The following is a 19,706-nucleotide window of genomic DNA, read 5'->3' on the forward strand; positions in this document are numbered from 1 at the left end:
TACAAGTGATAATGTGGTTTGGCTTTGTGTAATTGTGCTGGCTGGGGCTCTGGATGCTCATGTCTCCAGTTTTATTGTATTGGGAAGACAGACAACTCTTCCAAGTTGCTGATGGAGATGTTGGCGGTGGCCCAGCTCTCTTGGGTGATGATATGTGAGTTGCTTACTCTAAGGAATTGCTTTCCTCTGACCAGCAATTTCCCTCATGGCAGTGTGTCCATCCTTTGGAAGACTATGAAGAAAGTAAGACTTTTCTTCCTCTCTCCATCAGTTAATGGGAAAGTGAGGGAGGGGCAGGAATGAACATGTTGAGTTTGAAAGCCTAAGAGATAATAGGTGAATCACCTTAAAGGCATGTACAGCAATTTAACCCTCCCTCCCTCCCTTCCATATGCATTAATTAAATACCTTATAAGTTCTGCATGACCCTGAGTATCCTGAAACGATATGATCTGGCATGGAAAAGACAATTATAAGGAGAAATTTGGGGAAGAGGTTCAGCTTTGACGGTGTATCTGTTAGGGTAACATTAACTGCTATAAAAATAAACTTCAAATTTTTGGTGACATAACACAAAAGAAGTTTATTTCTCACTCAGAGAACAATCCAAAGCAGATGTGCCTTATCTGTGAGAGCCCTTTCTCCATGTGGTGATAAAGGCTTCAGGCTTCTCTCTCGAGGCTTGGCCTTTCTCTACGTCTTCAGAATCATTTCCAGCCCTAGGAGGTAGTGGAGAAGGCACAATCACTTCTCAGAAATCCTACTTCCGTTCACTTTCCATTGGTGAAACTTGTCACATGACCCCAGTCAAAGGCAAAGGAGGAAGAGAAGTAGTCTGGCCAGGCAGCTGCATACAAAGTATGGAATAAGAAACAAAAACTGAGTGGACAGTGAACCACAAGGAGGATATGAATGAATTTCTCTCTCTCTCCACAATCTTTAGATGATAATGAATCACTCAGTAGGAGAAAACTGGTGGCCCTTCAGAGATAAGCTAAGAAAAGGACAAAGAGGTTGGGAATCTCAAAGTTGGGATACTATCGGGTCCAAACTATTTTCCTAGTAAGAAAACGTGATATTGTTTATGCCACTTCTCATTTTCAAATCCCCCATCACAGTGTGATTTGGTTCATTTTCTTGTTCTTTTTTCTTGAGGGGATCATAAAAATTAAGTCTAAAACAAATGCAATTCTTCAGAGAGCAAGTTTGGTTGCCCTTTAAGAGACCTAATTTACAAAGCTCCCTCTAATGGGTGCCATCTTACAGTCAGGGAAATGAGCCACTACCTTAGCAGTCAGGTTTCTTAGCTTTTTTGCCTGACTCCCTTCCATTTTTCTTATAGCTTCAGTGAGCACAGTTTCTTTTCATCTTAATGTGGTGGGGGATAAAATGAAAGGAAAATTTCCTTAATTCAATAGTGAAACTTCCCAGTTGTGAAGCACTTTGAAATACAAACTAATTAATAAACACAACTCTGTTCTAAAGTAGTGAGGATTGCTGCTCTCATCGTTCACGGCTGAGGAGGCTGCAGTTAAAATAGGTTGCCCCAGGCTGCGCACCTCGTCTGTGGAAGAACTTTGAGGCACCAGCCCTGAATTCTCCCAGGATGGCATGCTGCCTCTGGAGAGTAATCGGCTTGTATACGGGTTGTAGCTAACAGTGACTTCCTCAACGACTCTGCAGTGCCCCTGGCACCGGCTAGGCAATTAGTAATGTTCTTGTCACAAACTCTGAGTAACCCACTAAGGAGAATAAAGAAAAAGTGACTCACCGGATGGCCCTCTCTCTTGAACAGTTCGGGAGATTGAAAAATTACTTCTGTAATCACAAGCACTATGCTAAACTGGGATTCAGAAAGATGAGAAGAGATTGCTCATGTCCTTGTGCTAAGACCTTAGTTTTAATTGTTATCACTGCCATTTCACAGATAGAGAGATTGAGACCCAGACATTGTTGCTCCTAATGGTAGTCACTGGCGGGTCTGTTACCCTAATGCCATCATTTTGTCTTGGCTCGACAATGATAATATGCTGTAGACAAATAAAACTCAGTTATTTCAGTAAGAAAAAAATTATCATAGGTGACATTATGTGTGAGGGTTCGCCTTGACCATATCCTTGGTGACAGAACAATTGGTTCTGATCATCTTGTAACTGCATTATCACAAGTTGACCCCGGGATAATGGAATCTGTAGCCAACCTGTAGAGCACAAAATGCTTTTACTGTATTCACAGGTAAAAATATTTATTTGTCCAACACTACATCATGGTATGGTTATGAGGGTTAGGGTGGGCCTGCCGTTATCAATGTGGTTGGCTTTCAAGTATATGAAAACTTCTTCAGATAGAACACAGATCTTTACAGAATCTTTGTTTCTATCTTCTTTAAGTTTGTGCTATTTGTGTTAGTGAGGGATTAAAAGCTATGAATAAATCCAGCCAGGACATTGGGTTTATTTTTATTTGTGGCCATGGTGAGATTTGATATTGATGTTATAAAACTGCCCTGCTCAATTGGACAGCCAGCAGCCACATGTGGCTATTGAGCACCATAACATGGTTTCTACAGATAGAAATATGCTCTACCTATGAAACACACACTGTATTTGAAGACTTTATGAAAACAAGTTTTCAAAGCATCTCATTATTTTTATACTGATTACAGGTTGAAATGATAATATTGTAGAAATGCTGGGTTACATACAATATATTATTAAAATTAATATCATTTGTTTCTCTGTCATTTTTTTCCTGTGGCTACTAGAACATTTAAAATTCTATATATTAGATGGCATATTTCTGCTGAAAAATGCTATCATCTGATGCTAACCTTTTAAGGGCTTCCTAAATATGAGACCATTATAAAGTAAAAATAATAAGTAAATAATAGGTAAATCCTTTGTTGTATAGGACAAGACAACAACAGTTATGGTAGTAAGGTGGTATACATGAAGTGTTCCTTGGCAGTAGGTAGGTGCCTACAGAAAAATTAATGTTGTGTTTGGGGCATTATATAGTTTATTGTCCAAACCCAGACACCCTGAGGGTTAATGGAAGTGCAATAATACTGGCACAAAATGCATAAAATGGAATGTCAGGAACCAAACAGGACATATGTTCACCCTAGTTATATTTAATGAGAACCATTTCTCAGGCATGAGATCTATGGAACAGAAAGGATGGATGGCTGATCTCCATAGGTTGATGGGAACGGAGGGACCCTCACTCGTAATGGAAGTCCTAAGAGTTAGGACCAGCAGTCCTAGAGGTTATCTTTTCTGATGGTGACCTTCTATTGAATAAATGAGATGCAGCAGGCACTTGGGCCCTGTGAGTGGAAGGTCTCTCACATGCCCATCAGGTCACATACCTAGAAAATGGCTTTGATGGATCTGTCTCATGGGTTGTGGAGAGATTTCTCTCTTGACTGGTGTCTAATGAACCCTCAACTTTCTCTTTCCTTCTGTGTTCCTCATTTAAGAGGGTGGAAAGAGAGAGGACCCATGAGCTACATCTTCTTAATGCCACAAGCCCATCATTCTTCTCAGGTGTTCCTACTAGACTTGGAGAAAAACTAATGGTTATGCTATCTTGAGCAGTGCTTTCAACTCAAACTAATGCATATGTTATTGTATATGTATGTTATTGTATCTCATATTAATGTATATGAGAGATGAAGAGACTGAGGCTCAGAGACCATAAGAGATTTTCCCAGAGAGAGAATCACGGTGGAGATTTCTGAGGTGCAGGCTGGAACATTTCCCACTGCAACACACTGCTTCATGAAAGCACTTTATGAAAACTGCACTGCTTTGATTTCATTTAAGATAGAAGCTTGAATGTTTCCAGAGAAATCAAGTGTGACCATCTCTTTTTGTTTCCTATGCATGCAGTTACCTTGTGCAATTCCTTAGGCTTGTTCTTAGGTCTAAGTGACTGTGCACCTAATAACCACAGCAGGTCCAGCGAATGCCCAGTGCTGCTAGAGTTCCATGATGCCGACCCACATTATTTAAGTTTTCATTCACAATCTCCTTTAGGGTGACTTTGTGTACCTGAAGTGCCCGTTCAAGAAGATCAACAAACGGCTCAAGACAGATTTTTCAGCCAGAGGAAAGAATTATTACCTTACCATCAGTCTAATGAAAACAGAGGTGAAATACCAACCTGCACTAGATAAACAGCACACCAAGCCATCCATCACCCTGGGCTGGCCGCACTGAGCACAGAGCCAAACCCATTCCTCCAGACTCTGCTGTGCCTCACGCAGACAGGCCTTCACAGCATCAGAGAGCTGGGACCTTTCCTGGCAAGTTTCTGTCAGCATAAAGACCTGGACAGGAATCCTTGAACTCTTCATGCTGCCAATCTTGATTCCATTCTTTCTTTCGCCACAGAAAGCAATAGCTGCTTAGGGGTGTGCTTCTCACTCGAATGCTCTGTTAATCGGGGATTCCCCAACCGAACCTGATTTCTCCCATTGGAGCTACTCAGAACCTCCAGGGGCATTGCTCTTTCTCAGAACCACCTAGTGAAGAATTAACCTATCTATTCACTTAAGAGAAATGCCGGCCTGGGCACTCTGGTGTATATGTACCACAATTTCTTTATCCTCAGAATAGTCTTTATGTGTGTAGTTAGATTTTAATCTGCTGAACGTAGCTTAATGATTTTCTTTTTGACAGACGTCTTTGATTCTGTTTTCAGATTTTCCCTTTTATTCTAGAATCTTAAAACCAAATCTTTATAGCATCTACCTACTCAGGTCCACAGAAAATCCCTACCCAACTGTGAGTCCTTCATCATTTTCTTCTAAAAGTTAGTCCTAGTAGTCTATCTCTTGATAGATTATAACATGTGTACTTAAATCTAGTAGCAATTTGCATGTGACTACTCTCAAACTCAGAGTCTAAGGCAAATACAAGGTTATGGGTCCTGGTTTAAGACTAGTATATTTTTTCAATCCACGGGGTCCTGAGTCTTCACTTGTGCCCAAAGATCTGGGTCTCCTAGCAGTAGTGATTCCGGTAGGAAAAGCAACATTTCTGCTGTTGACTATGAACACTTTATGCCAACCAAATGGAAGGAAATCAATGAGATCAGGATTAGTATTGTAATCAGTCATTATTTCCTCACTCAGGGTGGTAAACCACCAAGTTTATGGGTGGGTTCAGAGTATAGCAGTTCCCCACTTATCCACAGATTTGCTTCCCACTGTTTCAGTTACCTGTAGTCAATTACAGTGCAAAAATATTACATAGAAATTTCCAGAAATACACAATTTATCATTTTTAAATTGCGTGCCATTTTGAGTACTGTGATAAAATGTTGCTGAAGACCTGAATCATCCCTTTTTCTGATGTTTCCCCTCTATATATGCCACCCTCCTGTTAGTTACATAGTAGCTAATTTCAGAGTGCTTATGATTAAGTAATCCTTATTTTACTCAATAATGAAATCGTAAAAGAATCATAATGGAAACACAATTGAATAGTAAATAGATCTGTGGAATGCTTATGATGTGATATGCATGAAGCACATATTATCTTTTTTAATACTTACAGCATTCCCATGATGTATTAGTATCCCCGATATATGAATGAAGAAATTGAGCCCAGCCTAAGATTACAATCTTGTGAAAAGCAAAGCTATTATCAGGACCCAGGCATTTTTCAGGATATTCAGAGATGGTCCTACTCTATCTAGTCAATTCACAAGAAACCAATGGCCAATGCAAGATGCTGACTATCTGTGGTGGTGGATATCCTGTTCCAGAGTGTAGAATACCTTTCCTACCATCCATGGTCACAACTTCTTGTTATCATATTATCCAAGAAACTGCATCAATATTCAGAAACCTGCAAAGGGAGAGTGAATATAGTATTGGAGGGTGTTCTCTGCAATCTATGGGACAGATGAGAGGACATTCCAGGTCTCTTTCTCTCTCTTTCACACACACACACACACACACACGCACACCTTCTCAGTCTCTGGTGACTGGAGTACCCCCAACTCTTGGGCAATTCCAGATCAGTTACAAAATCCTCCCTCTCTGATTACTTACTTTGTGTTCCAGTGCAAGGTCACATACTTTCATTAGCTTGAGCCAAGCTGTATTCCCAGAGCTGGTATGTTTTGCAAATCAGTTCTTTAGTCTGCTAGTAAGATGGCTTAAAGAGGGAGAAAAAAATGGGTGGCTATGGAGCTCCATAGTTTTAAAAAAATGTTTTAAATAATGCAAATGTAGGCATAGCTAAATGGCATCGTGACTATCAAAGATTGTCCCAAACTGATTTGAGAAGCATTGCAGAACTTGTGTTCCTTGTAGTCTTGGGCTATACCCAGACTTCTTCTGAATCACTTTTTCCAAAAGGTACGGAAACTCTTCATCTCCTTCAATTATGCATTTATTTAAGTAACTTAATGTTCAGAGGTCAACCACTTGCCCTATTTCCAAGCTTTTGAGAGACACCTTTCTGTTACCCCAACTACCATCTGCTATTTATTTCCAGTGCTTCTAACCTTCCCATTAATAGAGGAATGAACTTTTAAGAAACCACTATTTTACCGGAACTGTGACTAACCATATTAACATCTCACCCACTGTGGCTGTGCCATAAAATGGTAGTGATAAGAAGAGCTGAGATTTTGGACTTTTCTTCTGTGGTTGTGAAACTTGGAAGTAATCCAGCTGTTGGGTCAAAGACAATCTTCACCTGCACTGTTTTAGATCCATCATGCGTGGGAAATGGAAAGATAAAGTTACACCCAGTGAGGTGCTGAAACATGGGAAATGGAACTGACCCGAGGGCCACGTTCATTAAAGCAGAGCTCTGCCAAGCAGGGCTTATCAACTGAAGGGAGCAGAGACTCCCCAAACGTGCACAGTTCAAGATCAAACCCAGTGAGCCCTTGCCCATGCCTAAAGGGCACATAGAGGACCCATTTGAAGCACAATCTGAACTTGGCTGGCATCAACCCAAATTCCTACAATGGACTTTGATCATGTAGCTCTAGATGTCATAGGATTTCAGACCAAACTGAGGCTTTTCTCCTCCACTAACAATGACAAAATAATGCTGGAGATTAGAGGAAAGCAGGGAAGGCCCGAAACTTCAATCGCCTGCCAAGAAGATAGCACTATCTTTTTTTTTTTTTGAGGGGGGGAGTGCTGGGGTTGAACCCAGGGCCTTGTGCTTGCGAGGCAGGCACTCTACCAACTGAGCTATACCCCCAGCCCCGATAGCACTATCTTGATAGGCAATCAGTGCCTCACACTCTGTCTTTGAGCCACAGGTCAGAAGTGAGACACTAACACACTGTCTTCCAAGATAGTGTGTCTTTTCATATTTCTTGCTTGCTATTATGTTCATGTGCACCAATAGTTTTATGTATGTTAACATGCATTTCTCAAGTGAATTTATACTTTCTGGGTAATGTCATATGCTATGCCTAGATTCTAGACAAACTTAATGAAGATTTGATTTTCTTTGGTATCATGGAGCTCAAACCAAGTCCTAGTCTGGAAAGCTGTTCTCGCAATCAGTTTGAAGGTAGTGTAGTTGTTGGTCTAGCCCTTCTTCTTTTTTTTTTTTTTTTTTTTTGTGTGTGTGTGCACCTTTTTCTCAGGAGGCTCCACTCATGCAGTCTGCAACTGGCTAGGAGCCAAGTGTTGAGAGAAGGGAAGCTGGTGTGTGGTGTGTGCTGATGGAGCATGCGTGGCCCAGGGCGCCCTTGGCCGTGCTGAGTGATGTTCCACACCGTTAGCCTGGGCCAGATGTCCTGCACAGAAGGGATTTGTGGAGCCCACACCAGTTATGAACTCTGGAGTCTGTAGCTATGAGGAGGTATTTCAAGAAAGGAATTCCTTCCACTTGAGTCCCCTTTCTGGCATGTCTAATACTCTTTCCCTGTGCATGAGGTAACTATGAACGGTGCCAAATGTCACCTAATGAATTGGTTACTTTCATTGCTAATTATACTAATACAGATGCTCTTTGACTTATGATAGGGTTTCATCTCAATAAACCCATCATGAGTGAAAATATCAAGTCAAAGAGGCACGTAATACACCTAATCTACTGAATGTCATAGTTCAGCCTCACTTGCCTTAAATGTGCTTATTTTGGCCTATGGTTGAGCAAAATCATCTAACACAAAGTCTATTTTATAGACAGTGTAATTTATTGAGTACTGTACTGAAAGAGAGAAACAGAATGGTGTTGTGGGTGCACCTTGTAAGGTGAAATATCTTAAGTCTGACCATCTTGCGACTGTCTATGGCAGCCAAAGAACAAGGTTCCCTGAATAACTGGATTAAAAACAACAAACACCCACGAAACCACAACTATCTTCTATGTTGTTGCTATTAATCATTCATCCCCTAACTTCCTCTACAAAGGAATATTCTAAAAAAAATTCTTTGGCAATCAAAGTTACCTACTTTAATGTTCTTCCACCTCCATGTTTAAGTCTCCTGCAAGGACACCACATAAGGTCATGTGCTCCCTGAGTCACAGGTTGAATTACTATCATTGTTTTAAATCACTAATATTGTCATTTAAAATTATTATTTAACATAGTCTTTAAAGCAGAAAAGAACACAGCCTGGTCTGTCTGTTGGGGTCTTCCAGTCTAAAGTGCACACACTAAATAATAAGAGAGGCAGTCCTGCTACCATCAATTCCTTATGTGCAGGATCAGGATTCTTCTCCCCTGCCCCTGCTCTCTGTGCTCCAGCCCTGCTGACCTTCTTCATGTCCCTGAAGCACACCAGTTGGGCCTTTGCACTTGCAGTTTCCTGGACCTGACTGCTTTTCTCCAGCTCTTTGAACGACTTGCCCTTCTCTTCCTCAATTCTTTGTTAAAAATGTCACCATCTTATTGAGGCCTCTCTGCCTATCTAAAGTTCTCCCTGCACCTGATGCTTTCTGTTCTCTTTCCTTATTTTAGTTTTCTTCTATGCATTTATAGCTATACTATAAAATACCACATCTTTTATTTTAGTTCATTTTAGTGTTAATCTCCACAACCAGGGCACAGTTTTTGTTTGCTTTTGCTGCCTGTTGTAGGGCACATTAGGAGTGCTTTGAATGAATGAATGAAGAATGATTGAATGAATGCAGGGTCGGGCTCTCTGCTTGTCACTTGTAATCAAGAGAAACATAGTTTCTAGTTGCAAAGAGTTTATACTCTTAAGGAAAAGAGAGATATCAAGTAAGTGATTAAGATAAAATGTGTCCAAATAAAAAGTCACACATGGTGTGTATAGCAGCTTTATTCATAATTCCCAAAACTTGGGAGCAATGAAGCTGTCTTTCAGTAGGTGAATGGATAAAATAAACTGTGATACCTCCAGACAGTGGGATATTATTCATCAATTAATAAGTGAGTTATGAAGCCATGAAGAGACATGGAGGAAATTTAAGTGCATATTACTAAGTTAGTGGAAAAAGTCAATCTGAAAGGCTTCCTACTGTATGATATTAACTGTATGAGATTCTGGAGAAGGTAAAACTATGAAGATATAGAAGAGATGAGTGATTTCCAGAGAGGTTGAGTGGGGAAGGAGGGATGAGTAGGCAGAGCACAGAGAATTTTTAAAAGGGCAGTTGAACTACTCTACATGATACTATGAGGGATATAAGTCATGGTTCATGTAAAGGGTGGACTTAGGGATGATGACAATGTATCAATGTAGGTTCATCAGTTGTAGCAAATGTACCATGCTGGCTTGGCCGGTTGATCATGGAGCAGGCTGTATGTGTGCAGGAGAAGGGAGCATAAGGGAAATCTCAGTACCTTCTGTTCAATCTTGCTGTGTATCTAAAATCGCTCTACAAAATAAAGTAAAAAATAAAGGTGTAATTAATTTGTGGGCAAATCTAAGTATCTTAAGATATTTATTTGAATCCGAGATGGATAATCATAGTTCATACCATGGGGAAAAATATTTCTTGAAGGGAACTGTGAAAGGGAATGTCTGTGGAGCCTCACCTGGTCTCCCTGTGGATGTGTTTAAACTAAGACCTAGGCTTTACGTGAAGGGCCACAAGCAAGAGAGAAAGTGGCTGCTGGGCTTATAGGAACTAAAATAGCCACAGTAGGTTCCAGGTGGTTGAAGCTGGTCTAGAGAAGCGAGAAGGACTCACAGAAAGGGTATTAGATCTTGAAATTCTGGCAAGCAATCTTCAGGATTGCTTGAGGAGCCACTGTAGGGTTTTAAGCAAATGGCAGGATCAAAATACCATTTTAACCAGATTTAAGAAAAGACAAAAAGTTAAAAAGAAGTAGATCTCAGTGTGTGCAGACCATCCAATCTGTCCCTGTGAGAACTAGCCAACCAAGGGACAAACCCTGAAACAAACAAATTGGAAGCATATAGGGGAGAAATGAAGTCATCTCTTGGGAACCTTACAATTCTAGGAACACTGAGCCCATCCCTGCCTTGGCATTTCCCCCACCATGTAGCCCGTAATGACAAGGTTCTTTCATCCAATCAAAGCTACTCACCCTTCACAAATCCAGGCGCAGGCCACCTACTCTGGCGAACCCTTCTGCAATGAATGTTCTGTCTTCACACACATTCTTTCCTTTGATCTAAAGCACTAAGGTATACACCACACACTTTAGCTCTTTATGGTCTACCTTCTTGAATAACCTGAGATTTTATTACCCCAAGTAGAATGTCCTCTCCTTGTTAAGGAGGAACCCCACATCCCACCCCTCCACCCACCTGGAGGAGGGGTGAGAACATACAAGGTGATCTCAAAATGTACCAATTAATTTGGGTTCAGATCACTGAGTGGACACTCACACTCTAGCCCTCGAGTGGTTCTATAAAGAATCTTACTTTATGCATGAGAACTTCTGGGCCCATGTGGGTCAGCAGGGAAAGCCGGGGAAAAACTAAGGTTGAGAGGTACTATCTGGCTAAAGTAGTTGATTGACCAAGTTAAGAAAAGAAAAGAAAGAAACAAACAGAAAATGTGGAAGATTGTTGGACATTTGTAAAGAACAAAAGCGGAATATTCAAAATTTAAGAGCAAATTTCAAATCTAGTCTGAAATTAGGTATCTGCTATAAGAATACTCATTAGTAACAGATAAACAAAATTCAGTGAAATTTGGTCAACTGTATTAGTGACACAAATATCACTATTAACGGTTTGAATTCAGAATAATGGAGAAAATATACGAGAAAAGTTCTATCTCTAGAGTAAGCTATCATAGTTTGCCACCCCCATCCCTCCCTTCTCTGTCCCCGCTCCCCTTTCTTTCTGATATTGATAATATTATGAGCAGATTCAATCAAGAGGACTTCACTCACATCTTTCTCCAGTGTCTCTTCACTAGCTGACAGGGCCAAAGAAATGGATCAACAAAGCCAGTGTGTCATCTCTTGCCTCCAGTTCAAAATCTCAGGTATGAAAGTACAGCGTGTTTTCAGTGAAAATTTGATGATGTTTCACTAAGGCCTTATTGAAAGAGACAACAGTGAATGGGCTACACATTGCTGATTTATTTATTTATTTATTTATTTATTTATTTATGTTTTGCAGTGCTGGGGATTGAACCCAGGGCCTTGTGCTTGTGAGGCAAACACTCTACCAACTGAGCTATATCCCCAGCCCACATTGCTGATTTAGATGGAGTAGCTCATCAGATGTTACAGTGTGCTCGACATAGAAGTTATAGCAGGTCCCCTCTGCCAAAACGTTGCAAAAATCATCCCACGTTTATTTTGTGCATGAGCCATAGCATGAGGGGGATGCCAATCACACAGTTCTAGATGCAAGGGTGTGAGCATTTCTACTCCAGGTCCTATATTCAAGAGGTTATAACTTGGCCATAAAAACTAATCATGGAATGAATCTTGGCATATAAAAGTCATTTCCCAGAAGAATTTTTTGAAAATACAAATTAGGAAAAACTCCACGTTTTGCCATTCTTACATTCCCCACAGGTCCCAAAATGAATTAGCAAGTCTTTCCCCTTATCTCATGGAAATTGCCTACCTCAGGGCCTTGGGTCAGTTTTTAACCTAACTTGTCTGGTAAAGGTTATCACTCCAAGTGAAAGGAATTAAGTTCTATTTTGCTACAGGCAAATATTTTCCTTCAGGTGATGACAGCAGGAGGGAAGGTCAGCTAGCACTAAAAGCTCATGTTTGAGTTCAAGCCTATTTCTGAATGTGAACAAGATTCAAATATTGCAGCTGTGCATTTAGATGCTCTCTCTTTTTGACCACTCTCTAAAATTCTAGGAGACGCAAAACTGTGAGAACAAAGATTCAGTCTTGTTTATCTCCTGCAACTCCAGTATCAGAAATTTACTGACTGCAAAGTGTGTTCTAGATATTTTGTAGAAATTGTATAAGACGCATTCATTACTGTCTTCAGTCCACAAACAAGGAAACTGAGGTACAGACCTATTAAGTAACTTGTCAGAGGTCATAAAGTGAAGCTAGAACTAACCCTAGACCTGGGGACAGAGGTTATAAATCTGGGTATGCTCTCTTTTGTCTTAACAGAGGTAGGCCCTGCTAACAAGTACTAAGACTTAACTGGAACAAATTACTCACAGTTAAATACATACTTTAAGGGGCTTGATTTTGCTAACATGCAATTAAGTGTTTGGGTAGTGCTAGGACTTTGCTGATATGAGCCTGAGTAAAATGCCAACTCAGGCTGCCCCTCCACTTAGTGTGTCCATTTTTACCCACCCTATCTTTGCGGATTTCCCATTTTCCAATGGGACAATTTGCCAATTGTCATTTTCAATTGAGTCAAAAAGTGTTACCAGAGTTAACTGATCATTGATGAACATGACCAGAAGCTAGAAATAACTCTTGTGCTCCAAGCTGTATTCCACACAGGTACCTGGTCTCAGCTAGGCTAAGCTCCCTGGGTTACCCCCAACTGATGATTCACATCCATGTAAGTGGAACTGGTCCTCAAACAGCAGCTAGTTATTAAAGTTTTTGATCAGATCCTCCCACAATATTTAGTAGAAAAAGTCCAATTTGCCTGGCTTCCACCATTTTCAAAATCACTTTTTCTTCTCAATGTTAGTAATTTTAATTGAAAAAGAAAGGGGAAAAAATTCTACAATACCAAATCTTTTACCATTTTCCACATTTTTTATTTTTATTATAAGCCCCACAGGCAAAGATTAAGTCAGTTTCTATACTTGGCGTAGAGCCTGCTGCAATATTGATGATATAATATCAATCATGATTATAAGTTATCCTGTTAGTATCATGAGAATATTATTTTCAAAGCTTTAATAAGATGCTTGAGCTTTAAGATGAATGGTTTAAAAGTCTAAATTCATATTCCTGCCAAATACATAGGACATATTTTTCAAATTGTTCTTGTCCCTTGGGTCAGTAATACAGTTTATAATCATCATAAAATTTCATTCTTAATTCCTTTTAATTTATCAGAAGAAAAATATGGATGGTTATTACCCAATTAAAATACTCCTGATGCTTTTAAGGTAGGTATTATGGGGTTTTTGGAGTTTCACTGAAGACAATTAAAAAAAAAAAAAAGAGCAGCTGGAAACTTCAAAGTGATTCTAAGAGCTTGGAGTCTGTGGAGATGTCAGCTGTTTCTCGGTGCCCTGCTCCCACCTGTCCTGTGCTCATATCATTTGTGATGCAGTGAAGGAATAACAAGAACATTTAACCCGTATGGAAGGTGTGGGAGCATGTAACTGAAGTTAGGATTTTCATTTGGTAGCTAGAGAATCCATTCTGATACTTAAAGTTGGCTTACAGTTGCTAAAAGCAGAGACTAGAAACAGGGTCCCTCAGAAACCTGAGACAAATGTGTAAGTGTGGAGTCTATCCTCTAGGCTGGACATAGTGTGCTCACTTCTGGAACACAGCTGGTGTGCCCTTGGGATGGATGCTTTGTGAAGATGTGTGCTAAAGGCATTTTCTCCAGAAGATTGACTGCCACTGGCCAGAAAGCAGCCTGCAAGGTGTCCACACACAACTCAGGAGGGCTGTCTGTTACCAAGGTTACAATTTCTTCCAGAGAAATTAAGTGGGACAAAGTGATTAATATCCCACAAAAAGGAAATGCACAGGCATCAAAGTTGCCTTCCAAGTTATTGTGAAAGAATTACAAACAGTATTTAGGCCAATATGCCTTCATTTGACACATTTCTGCCTAGTTTCTTATTTGCTCATGATCTTAAACCAGAATTGGATTGAAATCTATTTTTTCACTCAGTTTTCAGAATATTCTTCTTTTCTTCCTTTTTTTATTTTAACCCATTGTTGGAGATTGAATAATCCAGGGCCTTCAGCATACAAAACAAGCATTTACCACTGAGCTATATCCCCAGCACAACTTATCAGAATGTCTTAATTTCACGTACACATGTCCAGTTCTCTGAAAAGAAAGCCCTTAAAGTTAATAAACTTCTAAATGTTTACTTTCAAATTAGATGGAGACACTCTTGATCGTATTACAAAAATGGCTGACTTGTGCTCAGACTTTCAAACAATTGGAAAGTTTCTCCAAGAAGGCAAGTTAGATCTTTGCAGTAGAAACACAAGGATTAGTTGGTGGGTGTGGTAGAGTCAGAGTTTTTAAAATACCTGCAATGGGTTTCATCTGTAGGGTGTGCTATGGTTTACAAAGAACTCTGCATGCAATTATATCATTTGATAAAGTAAGCATACCTATCATTCTTAGAAACAATTCACAGTTGTCTCCTAATACACTTTATGACAGATATTTTCTTTCAAATATATTTTACTAGAAACATTTAATTGTAGGGTTCATATCACAAAAGATGATGAAGTAGTGTGAATTCTTAAGTAGAAATCATACCATGTCTTTACAAGGACACCGGTTACTTTACTACTTAGATGGGTTTCACCCACTGTGGCACATTTGGCACCAGTTACTGTGCTATGCTCTGGCATGAGAGCCTAATGCCTGAGCACTAGTTACTCCGGTTCTAGAAAGCTATGAATTTTGATATATGACCTCTCATTATGAAAGCTTACTTCTTTATGGCTTCACCAGGTGAGTGGATGGCTCCAGGCTTTTCTTTTAGGCTCTCTGACCTAGAGGAATGAAGCTTGGAACAGGGGCTCTGCAGGCACTAACTTGTTAAGAAAATCCCACAGCTGCAGTCTGCATCCAGCGGGCCGGGAAACTCAGCCAGGGAACATGGAGTCGCTGAGTTTTTCAAAGTAGGAACAGAGCCCTAACTTGTAAGGAGGTTAGCCACACAGGTGACAAACTGCTATACTTCAAAGACAGGAAATCCCTTCAAACGTTAAATTGTAAGGACACAAAATGACCTACATTCAGGAAAACAGGGAGCCAGTCATTCGGTGTCACGTTTGTTCCAGTTTAATGAAGCGTGTTTGGTGGATATTACCTGGTCCTGACGACAGCTACTCCAAGTAGATGGTAACCTTTTCCACCAGAAACCCACAGTTTCAAGATCTATATAAAAGTCACTTGAGTTCCCAGCAGATTGAAGTTACAATGTAAAGACTCTCTCTGGGCCAGTTTTCACCCTTAAAATTAGTCTGGTTTAAAATTACGATTCCTCACAACGTTTAAGAAACTCCATGAAAATGTTTTAAAGTCTTCCTGAAGATCAAAACTAAGGGAATGCATGAGCCTCCAGAGCAGCTTTGGAAAATGAGCAGATGAATTGCTTAAGATCTGGAAGCTAGCCTGTAAGTGTCCCTGGTATTGAGGCATGGGATTCCCCAGTTGCTTTTCCCAGCTCAGAATCCAAAGTCTACATGGGTTTCTTGCTAACTCTCAAAAGTCCTTAGGACTGTGGATGTAGCAGTTTGAACCATGTGTCAGTATTAAATTTCTCAAAATAAAGGGCAGTGAGTATGATGAAGGAGGCAGAGAAATAGCACATGTTCTTTTTTCTCATTGTTGGGCCTCTGTTCCCCCAGCACTCTGAAGGATGATGGGACCAATACATAGGGGGAAGGCAATGGTTGGGAGAAAGCCAATCCCACCTCAGAACAAAAAGTTGTCTTTGTGTGTTTACATTTTGAAAAAGTGAAAATCCATAAAGGATTGAGATTGGAAAATTCCTAGGAAACCAAAAAGCTTAACCCACATTCCATAGTTTTATCAAGTTAAGCTTCTCTGAGCAAGGAGGTCAAAGTGAACTGTTTCCCGCTTACAAAGCAAGCAAACTTATTTTGTATGTATAGCTATAAACTGTTTGCAAGTTTCCTAAATCAGGCACTCGGGATGAATTATGAATGGAATTAGCCAGCTTGACTTGGAATTTCCTCACTTTTACTGGTCTTTAAACAAGATTTTTATACATTCATATGTAATCGATGGAACCAACACATGAAATGGTCCTTCACATAAAACACTCTGTTTTAGAGTGATTTTGCAGTCAAGGAAACTTAAATATGAACTTCTAATGTGGAAAAGGTAGTTTTTACAAGTTGCTTTAAAACCAATCTGGAAAACTGATGAGGGGCCACAAGATTTCTGTCATAAACTAAAATTAAGTTTATATTTTAAAATACAATATTGAATATTTGCTTGCTTCCATAAAGCCAATCTGCTTCTCATATTCTTAACTTTAGTCACCTTAAAAATACATAAATTGGGCATTTGGTTGTTGGATTTTCAAGTTGCAGGGTAGAAAAATTTAGATATTCATAAATAAAGAGAAAATCCTTTCTGAGTGCAAAACTAACTTTAAAATTATAATCCAAAGGTGAAATCCCCTGATAGAACTTAAGCTATTAGGTACTTTGTACCTTGTATATTTTCTTTTGGGTAAAATTTGCACTGTCTTTTAAAATTTTTCCTACAAATTGTCATAACCAAATTGATTTCAGTAGTAATTTGTGTAATATAAAAAGTAAGACCAGGATCGATGCCAAGTTTTAGAAAGAGAAATGGACTTGGATTGTGTTTTAGTCCAACAAGGCACATGTTCAAATTTATTCCATGTATATCAAAAGACAATCAATATAAAATATTTTTCAGCTTTTTAATGCAGAAGGTCAATGGAACAAACTTCAATAATTTTTTGGCATATAGATGATTAAACAATTACAAGATTTAAAAGAAAGCCACTAATTAAAACATAAAATTTTCAAAGTTTAAAAAACAGTTGGAAAAAATATTTCTGCTACTTAGATATAATTATAGAATTACTTGGTCATTTTAATATTCACAGATTTCAGTAGCACAATGTGTCTACAAACTTCTCACTTTTTCAAGTCCCTCAAACATATATATTGAGAACATTCTTCTATTTTCTTCGTAATGTCTTAAAAGTTGGTCACTATCTTAACAGAACCATTTATTATGATTTTTTAAAAAACCTGATGATTGCACTAGTATAGGATGGAAAACAGTCTCTGAATTTCTTATTTTTTGGAAAGAAAAGGAATGATGTAAGAAAAGTACTTTACAACATGGTCTCATATTCATTTAAAATGTATAAATTTCCAGGTTGCTTTACAAAAATGTTTGCTCTCACTATTTTACATAGACTGCATTTACAGGCTTAGAAATCTTCTTCCCTCCATTAAATTTGAATGGGGTTATATTAATCTTATTTAAATTTTTTTAAAAGACTACAGCAATCATGTGTAGCTGAAGGGGTACAAATATTGATTGTGATGTTTTAATATTTATGAAAATACTTTTTCGAAGGACAGATGACCTTCAATCTGAAATGTGAACAAGGAACAAAATAATACAAGTACAAAGTTTCCTTCTGAACTTCATAAATCAGTGAAGAAATGTTTATCATAAATTTTAAAATGCAAAACTTTTAGTCTGAACTACTGAGGAAATCCTAGGTAGTAAAAATTTTTGTTTCTGCACTACCATAAACATACTTGCCCTGCTTTTTCAAAGGCAATGCTGACCTACCACATTCACAATTGCTGTCTGCAGGGACTGGCTCAAAGGCAAGTCCTGAGTGTCATCTGTCCCTTCCCTGGGGGGCAGGAACATTGGGTCAAAAAAGAATTTTATTATTTATATCCATTCTTTTTAATTCTGTTTTGATGATCTTTCAAAGCCTTTCATAGCAAATACCAAACCACTTTTAAGTTGACTTGTTTGCTTTTTTAACCCTGCTATTCCAGTTTACTTCAAATTAAATGTACTTTACAAATGAAAATAAACATTGTCATTTAAGAATTGTTAATAATCTTTCTCATATAACTTATAACTAAAGAAGTCTAAAACATGGGGTATAATTTGTACCGTAAATCATATTTATTTCATGCTTGAAGTATTTAACATTATTCATCAAGAGACCCTCGGAGGCTCCATTTGCCCTTGAACATTAACCTTGCTACCTTAAAATCAAATGCCCTTGCCATTTGGAAAATTAAGAATGCAAGACGTCCTCGCCTTAGTAACCTATGCAGGCTTCTACAGGAATCTGGAGGATTGCACAGTACATGGTAACTTTAACTTACCTCTTCTAGGCTTTAGTAACAGACTGACTTTAAAAGTTTACTTAATGGCAAAATATGGCTAATTAAAACCTTGCTTAACACAAACTTAAAATCTTAGACACTCCTAAGGAGAAATGATGCCACGAAACACGTCACTGCCCACTGATTTCGCATTTCACTAACTTGCAATTAACACAGCGATACGGACTCCTCAGGGCAGCGAGAGCATCATTTTGAAACGGCAAAACAAGACGTGGCACGTTGATTCTTTCTAGCTAAAAAGCACCCATCTTTCTTGCGCGCCGTCACCAACATTTTACTCCCTGGAAGACGAATATTTATCAGACCTCGCTCCCCTCTTTACAAACCTGCGCGGGGCTTTCGGGGGAAGGGGGAGACAAGACTTGGGTGGAAGCTGCATTTCTTGAGTAAAGCAAGGGCGGTCGGCAAAGGCGCAGCTCGAGCCACTTCCTGCCGATTCCCGAGTCCACTTGGAGCAGCGTGGAGAGGAAGCCAGACTTCTTTTCCCGGCGGAACTTCTACGCTGGGCTCGGAGGAGACCCTCAGGCGTGGGCCCCGGCGGAGGAAGAGTTGGGTCTAGATTGTGGCAGCGCGGCGCGCGTTGGCGCCGGGATTCGAGACCCGAGCGGGCGGCCCAGCGCGGCGGGGAGGCGGGGGAGAGGTCCCCAGGGTAGTGGGGCACTCTGAACCCGGGAACGGGGCTGGGCAGGGAAGAACTCACTCGCAGAGCGGTGGTGTCTAGGGCGGGAACGCACTTGAACCCGCGACGGGGCGGATGACCCGCCGCAATCCGAGCGCACCCGCGCCCAGCGCAGAACTGGACGTAGGCCTCGCTAGTTCTTCGTCCTTTCGGGGCGGGGCGGCTAGTCCCCGGGCGCTTGCCTGGGAGGGGGCAGTGCGTTCCCTGGGGATTTAGCATCGCCGCGGACAGCGCATCCCTCTCCAGGGCTCCCATTCTGAAAGCGGGAGTCGAGGGCTGCCTGCGGCAAAGCTAGACTTACACTTCATTTTCTTCCGATTTGCAGAAAATGTCACAGGAGGGGGGGTACCTCTCACTGTAAATATGATTTCGAGGGGGCGAGGGCTAGGCGTGCGCGCCTCCGGGCGGCGTGGGCACCCTGGCGGGGATTCCCGGTCTCGCAGCGCGCCCTAGTGGACACGCTTTCCTTCGTCGCCTCCCCCCAGACGCTAGCGCGTCTCCCTGCGCTCATTACAATCTGCAATATATTATTTCTTCC

The 19,706-nt window shown here is 40.2% G+C and overlaps 1 protein-coding gene and 1 non-coding gene across 7 annotated transcripts; both read right to left on the reverse strand.

The window, feature by feature from the left end:
* Nucleotides 1-576: 576 nt before the first annotated feature.
* On the reverse strand, nucleotides 577-19,589 carry LOC124980268 (uncharacterized). 6 transcript variants are annotated; one of them, XR_007107767.1, is made up of 2 exons: nucleotides 4,168-4,374; nucleotides 577-719 (listed from the first exon to the last, which is right to left on the reverse strand). XR_007107767.1 is itself a non-coding variant. In XM_047545659.1 (2 exons), exons 1-2 carry the CDS (start codon nucleotides 19,421-19,423, stop codon nucleotides 623-625), a joined length of 705 nt encoding a protein of 234 aa, XP_047401615.1. In that variant the 5' UTR covers nucleotides 19,424-19,589; the 3' UTR covers nucleotides 577-622. The 6 variants fall into 6 exon arrangements, 2 of the variants coding, with proteins under 2 accessions (XP_047401615.1, XP_047401616.1); XR_007107765.1 differs by having other exon boundaries at nucleotides 577-847; XR_007107766.1 differs by lacking the exon at nucleotides 4,168-4,374 and adding an exon at nucleotides 1,772-1,806 and having other exon boundaries at nucleotides 577-847.
* Trnav-cac (transfer RNA valine (anticodon CAC)) lies at nucleotides 11,556-11,639 on the reverse strand. The gene has a single exon. It is a non-coding gene; the product is annotated as a tRNA-Val (tRNA).
* Nucleotides 19,590-19,706: the final 117 nt, after the last annotated feature.

The sequence above is a fragment of the Sciurus carolinensis genome, chromosome 3 (genome assembly GCF_902686445.1).
Source record: "Sciurus carolinensis chromosome 3, mSciCar1.2, whole genome shotgun sequence".
Classification (NCBI taxonomy): domain Eukaryota; kingdom Metazoa; phylum Chordata; class Mammalia; order Rodentia; family Sciuridae; genus Sciurus; species Sciurus carolinensis.